Consider the following 6000-nt stretch of genomic DNA (forward strand, 5'->3'; position numbering starts at 1 on the left):
AATAAAAAACCAAAAATGAAACGGTTCATAAAAATTGAATTGTTTCATAATACATTCAGTTTTTTTTCTTTTTTTTTTATATGATTTTTAAATCCTTTATTTCAAAAATAAAAAAAAAAATAATTTTTTTAAAACATATTTATGTTTTTTAAAATCTAATTTTTCTTCTGATTTCGAATGCTCATTCTTTCTCTTTTTGACATATTCCTCTCTTACACATTATTTTTCCACTCTAAAATTTTTTTCCTACGCAAATTTTTATATCTAAAAAATTCAATTCTCTTAAAAAATTTTCATATCTTAGGTATTTACTATTATTCTCTTTTTTTTTTTCAAAATTTTGATCTCTATCTAATATGTCAATCTAATTTTGGCCATAAAATTTTAACAAAAAAAATGTCAAAATGAAGAAAATCTAGTTAGGATTTTGAAAAACTTTCTGAGATCCTTATCGATTAGCTCTAATTAAATAATACTAATACGTCTTAACAAATTATTTTTTAGAGAGAATTTGGTATCGTGTCATTATTATAGACTTGTAGTAATTATCGTTAAAGAAAAAGGAAAAGAAAACCTCAACAAAAAGCTGAAGCCTTATAAATTTTGATTGGTTGAAAATCATCTAAAAGAAAATAGTCTATATTCTTGCTTCATTATCAAAATAAAAATTCAATTCAAACCAAAATATATATATATATATATATAAATAAATTCAACAATTAAATGTGCAGGTGATCGATTATCGACTTTTGAAATAATAATATAGGTGTCTTATGTACTAAATTATTGTCTGTATTTTCTTAGTACAAGGATAAAGGATTTGAATCTATATCCTCTAAGGATATATACTTTAACCAATTGAGTTGCGCTCAAATTTGTTACCATAAAGAATTATATTAATAATATTTATTTAATTGTTAAATATAATATAGATAAATTCACAAAATTTATCATAGTACATATAAGCACTCATACTTCGAGTAAATGGTTACATAAAAAACAATCAACAACTTAAAGAAATACGTGTTTAATTAAATATGGTTGATTTGAATTTTTTTCCCACTTACATAAGAAACTGTACTGAAATTTAATGAGAGAAACTAAGATGTGGTGGTAATAAATGGATCAAATTTGGTAGGACCAAAATCATATATATTGTTTATATAAGTAGCTTCATGTCAACTTCAAATTTTGTGTGTCGGAGCTCTGCCCCAACTTTTTGTTGTACAAAAAAAAATGAACACCTTCATTTAACAAAATATTAGTAAAAATATATTTTTCTAAATCTAAATTAGAAATACAATATTTGTTTTCTTTTAACAAATATTTATAAATAAAGCCATTGCTAAAAACCTACCATATATTTAACTACTTATTCTGATTTTTGCTATATTCACACTCTTTATTTTAGTTTCTATTTTTATAGTATTTTATCTGCATCGTGGTAGATTTGTAGCTACATTGAATGAAAATATATAGTATCAAAAATGTGGGATGATGATTTGAAACCTTGGACGTATAATGAAAGTTACTCGTATTTTAATTAGTTGAGCTATATTCAAATTAACTATATAATTAATGAGAGTTGTTACTTTTTGTAAGTAGTTAAATACAAATACGGAAGGTAGGAATAATTGAAGCCTTCAACACATATCTAACCTCTTAACCAATTGAATTATGTACATTTTTAACCATTTTTTTAGAGTATCTTATGGTAATAATAAGTATTTTAACGGCCAACTAGAATATAGTTCAATCGGTTAAAAACACATTTATCCAACCATAAGATTGAGAATCACCTTCACATGTTATACTAAAAAAATGTAACTTAACGCCCTCTTTACTCCATGGGAATCAGACCCACCTCAAAAAGGTGTAATCCTATTATTTCTCTTTTACAATTTCATCAATCTCATAGTATTACTTATTCCATGGCCTCACACTCTTATTATAATTACTTTACAACTTTTACTCTTTCTCTCTTATCTATCTATCTATAGCTTTTTAATTAATTGTTTCACTTTTATTATTTCTTTTTTTCTTTAATCTATTCTACTAATAATTTTTCATCTAATAAAAATTTTATACAACTTTTATTAGTTGATGTAATTTTATTATAAAATATTGTAAATTTCTATTTAATTTTAATTTGTTATTATTAATTAATATCGATATTAAAAGAAAAGGATTCAAAATTATTAATTATTAGAACAATAAAATTTAATATTAAATGTTGTTTCTTCTAATAAAAAAGGATTTTAGTTGATGTAATTTTATTTTTTTATTTCAATTATTTATTATTTGTTAATATTAAATAAATTATTATAATAAAAAATATTTATTGTCCATGAAAAAATAATTAAAAAATTAAAACTTATTATTATTTTAATTTAAAAATGATTGGTACCAATAATGTATTTGTAATTAGCTAGAAAGAAGAGAATAATATACTAGTAATTGTTATATATCTAATTCTTATTCAATCCCAGACAAATTTAGTAAACAACATCAAAAAAATTTTTATTCTGATTCTAGAAAATTTCTAAACCACATTAAATGAGTAATATTTTTCGATTATGATTGATTTGATTATTTTCATTCCGATTCCTAATAAGTAAATAGGTCCTAAGTTAAATAAGTATCTTATGTTAAATCACCAATTAAGCCCAAAAGTCTAAGTTTAATGGGTTATCAATATTAATTTGTGAAACTAATAAGTAAATAGGTCCTAAGTTAAATAAGTATCTTATGTTAAATCACCAATTAAGCCCAAAAGTCTAAGTTTAATGGGTTATCAATATTAATTTGTGAAAGAAATAAAATTCTGGGAGTTCGAACACATCAATCTCATGCTATGATATCATCTTAAATGACACTTCAACCCAAAAACTTAAGTTAATGAGGTTACAGTAAATTAATCTCTTATCAAATTTAACTTGATAGATCCCCACTTAAACTAGTTATAAGTAAGTAGGTTTCATTAATTTGAACTTTTTTACTATAACCAAACACCAAATTTAATGTAATTGTTGCATGGAGTGAATAACCCTATGTGTGTGTTCTTGGAGGGTGACTTTCAATTTCTTTGAAAAGGGTGTGGTGGGCTATATCTTTTTGTCTTCCACAACAAGACAAATTCTCTCATAAAGAAGATTGAGATCTAGAGAGAGAGAAAAAAATAGAGAGAGGGAGAGAGGTATAGTATAGGGGTGCGTGTTTTGTTGTGTTATTTGAAGCATTTTGCCAATTTTACAATAAGAGAGAGAGAGAAGAAGAGAGAGAGAGAGAGTTGAAAGAAGAGAGGAAGATAAAGAACAACTCACATAGCCAAAAACATCTCTCAAAAAATGTTTGAAGGATCAGTATCTGAGCAGCTTCACCAATTCTTAACTCCAAGAACAACAACAACTCCAACTCCAAATTCCTCCTCTCTCCCTCTTCCCCTCAATTTTGCTCCCAATTTGATCAACTTCCACCATCCCTTTTTTGATTCCTACAACATCACCAACCCTCTTCATCCCCATCTTCTCCATTCTCCAAACCCACCTCACCAAAACAATGGCAGTGGCCACGACGAGGAGAAACCCGACGCAACCCCGACGACAACGGCCACCGAGCTGCACGCTGTCGCCATGGATTTGGAGGCTGGGAGAGACAACAACAACAACACCAACAGATCCATTTTAATGGACGATCATCATCAACAACATCACTGGAGCAATGATGAGCTTCTTGCCCTCCTCAGAATCAGATCTAACATGGACAATTGCTTCCCTGAGTCCACTAATTGGGAACATGTTTCCAGGTATATCATAAAATTTAATGTAATTTTCATTTAATTTCTTTAGGTCTGTCTTCTCTAAGCATCTACTGTACTTTTGGACTAGGGAGAGAGAAATTATTATTATTATTAATTTTTCTTGGGAAGTATGATGGGGTGTGTGAGCTATAATATATATATATATAGTTAAAACAGTAGGAATAAATGCAGGCATATATGTTGGGTTGCATTGAGTATTTTTATTTAATTATGGTGGGTGCAGGAAGTTGGGAGAGGTGGGTTTCAGAAGGACTGCAGACAAGTGCAAAGAGAAATTTGAAGAAGAGAGCAGATACTTCAACCACATTAACTACAACAAAACTTGCAGATTCCTCACTCATGAGCTTAATTATCCTCCTCCTCATCACCATCAAGATCAAGATCGAGATGATCAAGATCACGATCATCACCACCTTCTCTTTCCTGGAGGAGATGAGAAGCCTGACGACCCGAGTGTTGTCGTTGGAGCGCCAGAAGTTGAGGAGGGGGAGGAAGAAAACGGAGCGAATTTCAGGGACAGAGACGAAGAAGGAGAAGATATGAAAATCGAAAGCACGGCGATGAGGAGTAGGAAGAAAAGGCAGAACAGGAAGAGGAGGAGGATGATGAGGCAGAAGGAGTTTGAAATTCTAAAGGAATATTGTGAGGAGATTGTGAAGAAAATGATGGTCCAACAAGAGGAAATTCACTCAAAGCTATTACATGATATGTTGAAGAGGGAAGAAGAGAAGGTGGCTAAAGAGGAATCATGGAAGAAGCAACAAATGGAGAGGCTTCATAGGGAGCTTGAAGTGATGGCCCATGAACAAGCCATGGCAGGTGATAGGCAGGCCACAATCATTGAAATTTTGAACCAAATCACAAATTCAACCCCTTTTTCTTCCTCCCAAGCCAAAAAGGAGCTGCAAAATTTGATCCTAAGTTTGAATAATAACAATACTAATAATGATAATAATGCCACAAATTATAATAATTCCCCTTCTTCCTCTTCCTTAATCCAAACCCAAACCAATTCAAGCCCCAACAAGAACCAAGAAGTTATTGCTAATTTAGCTTCTTCTTCTTCTCTCATGGCTGCTCTCCCACCCCATGAAAATTCAAGCTCATTCACCAGCCAAACTGACCCAAAAAACCCTAAAAACCCTTATTCATTAACCAAAATCCTTGCTCCTCAAGACCCCAATTCACACCCTCCACCAGCTTCCCTTCAAAAGCTCCCCCAAAACCCTAAAACCAGAGATCATAAGGAACTAGATGACTTGGGAAAAAGATGGCCTAGAGATGAAGTGTTGGCTCTAGTAAATGTGAGGTGCAGCCTCTACAACAATGGTGTCTGTGGCGGTGGCGGTGATCAAGATCAGAGTGGTGGCAGTGGCAGTGGCGAGCAAGGGGCGTCATCGAAAGCTCCACTGTGGGAGAGAATATCACAAGGGATGCTTCAATTGGGCTACAAGAGAAGTGCCAAGAGGTGCAAAGAGAAATGGGAGAACATAAACAAGTACTTCAGAAAAACCAAAGATGTCAACAAGAAGAGATCTCTTGACTCTAGAACCTGCCCTTATTTCCACCAACTCAGCAACTTGTACAACCAAGGAGGAGGGATCAAGCGCCTCGAAAACTGCCCGGCTGTGTCCCCGGAAAACCACTCTGACCACTCGGAAAACCTCCCCAATTCCTCTCAAAGAATTGCATGTTGAAGAGTACAGCCAGAAAAAAAAAACAATGTGGCAGACGGTCTTACGCCACTAGAGAGAATTTGAGAACAGTATTTCAAATCTGTATCGGACTGTTATTAGAGGATAAGGGACAGTTATTTTGAATCTACACCAAATGGTAACGATTTAAAAGAGAGATGTAACTTTTCTTCTATCTATTTTTTTTTTAATTTTGTTATTATTATTATTTTTTTGGCGTTTTTGGGAATTTCTGATGAATTTTCTGGAGTTGGGTGTTCATGTGGTTGGTTGTGTTTCTTGAGAAATGGAATCAATCGATGGGAACTAACAGGTAGCTGGGCAGTACATGATTTTAGTTTGAGGCTATCGTCATCTATAATATTTGTTGTTGGAAAATTACTTGTGTACTTTTTCTGAGCACCGACACAGTGTGAGAAATGAGAACCCAAATTTAATTCAACCTATTTTGATTCTTTTCTTCTATTTTAAATATAACTTATGCCC

The 6000-nt window shown here is 31.8% G+C and overlaps 1 protein-coding gene across 1 annotated transcript; it reads left to right on the top strand.

Annotated features, from left to right (window-relative positions):
- The first annotated feature begins 3165 nt into the window (after window positions 1-3165).
- LOC111024738 (Duplicated homeodomain-like superfamily protein) lies at window positions 3166-5671 on the top strand. The gene is made up of 2 exons (XM_022302509.2): window positions 3166-3805; window positions 4044-5671. Exons 1-2 carry the CDS (start codon window positions 3348-3350, stop codon window positions 5515-5517), a joined length of 1932 nt encoding a protein of 643 aa, XP_022158201.1. The 5' UTR covers window positions 3166-3347; the 3' UTR covers window positions 5518-5671.
- Window positions 5672-6000: the final 329 nt, after the last annotated feature.

Source organism: Momordica charantia (genome assembly GCF_013281855.1).
Source record: "Momordica charantia cultivar OHB3-1 chromosome 6 unlocalized genomic scaffold, Mcharantia_2.0 BLBB01000006.1, whole genome shotgun sequence".
Lineage (NCBI taxonomy): Eukaryota > Viridiplantae > Streptophyta > Magnoliopsida > Cucurbitales > Cucurbitaceae > Momordica > Momordica charantia.

What these genes read in the sequence shown, in the direction of transcription:
- LOC111024738 (XM_022302509.2), top strand. Translation starts at nt 3,348, where the DNA reads ATGTTTGAAGGATCAGTATCTGAGCAGCTTCACCAATTCTTAACTCCA. An exon ending in AATTGGGAACATGTTTCCAG is followed by an intron (nt 3,806 to 4,043) that starts GTATATCATAAA and finishes TGGTGGGTGCAG; the next exon opens with GAAGTTGGGAGAGGTGGGTT.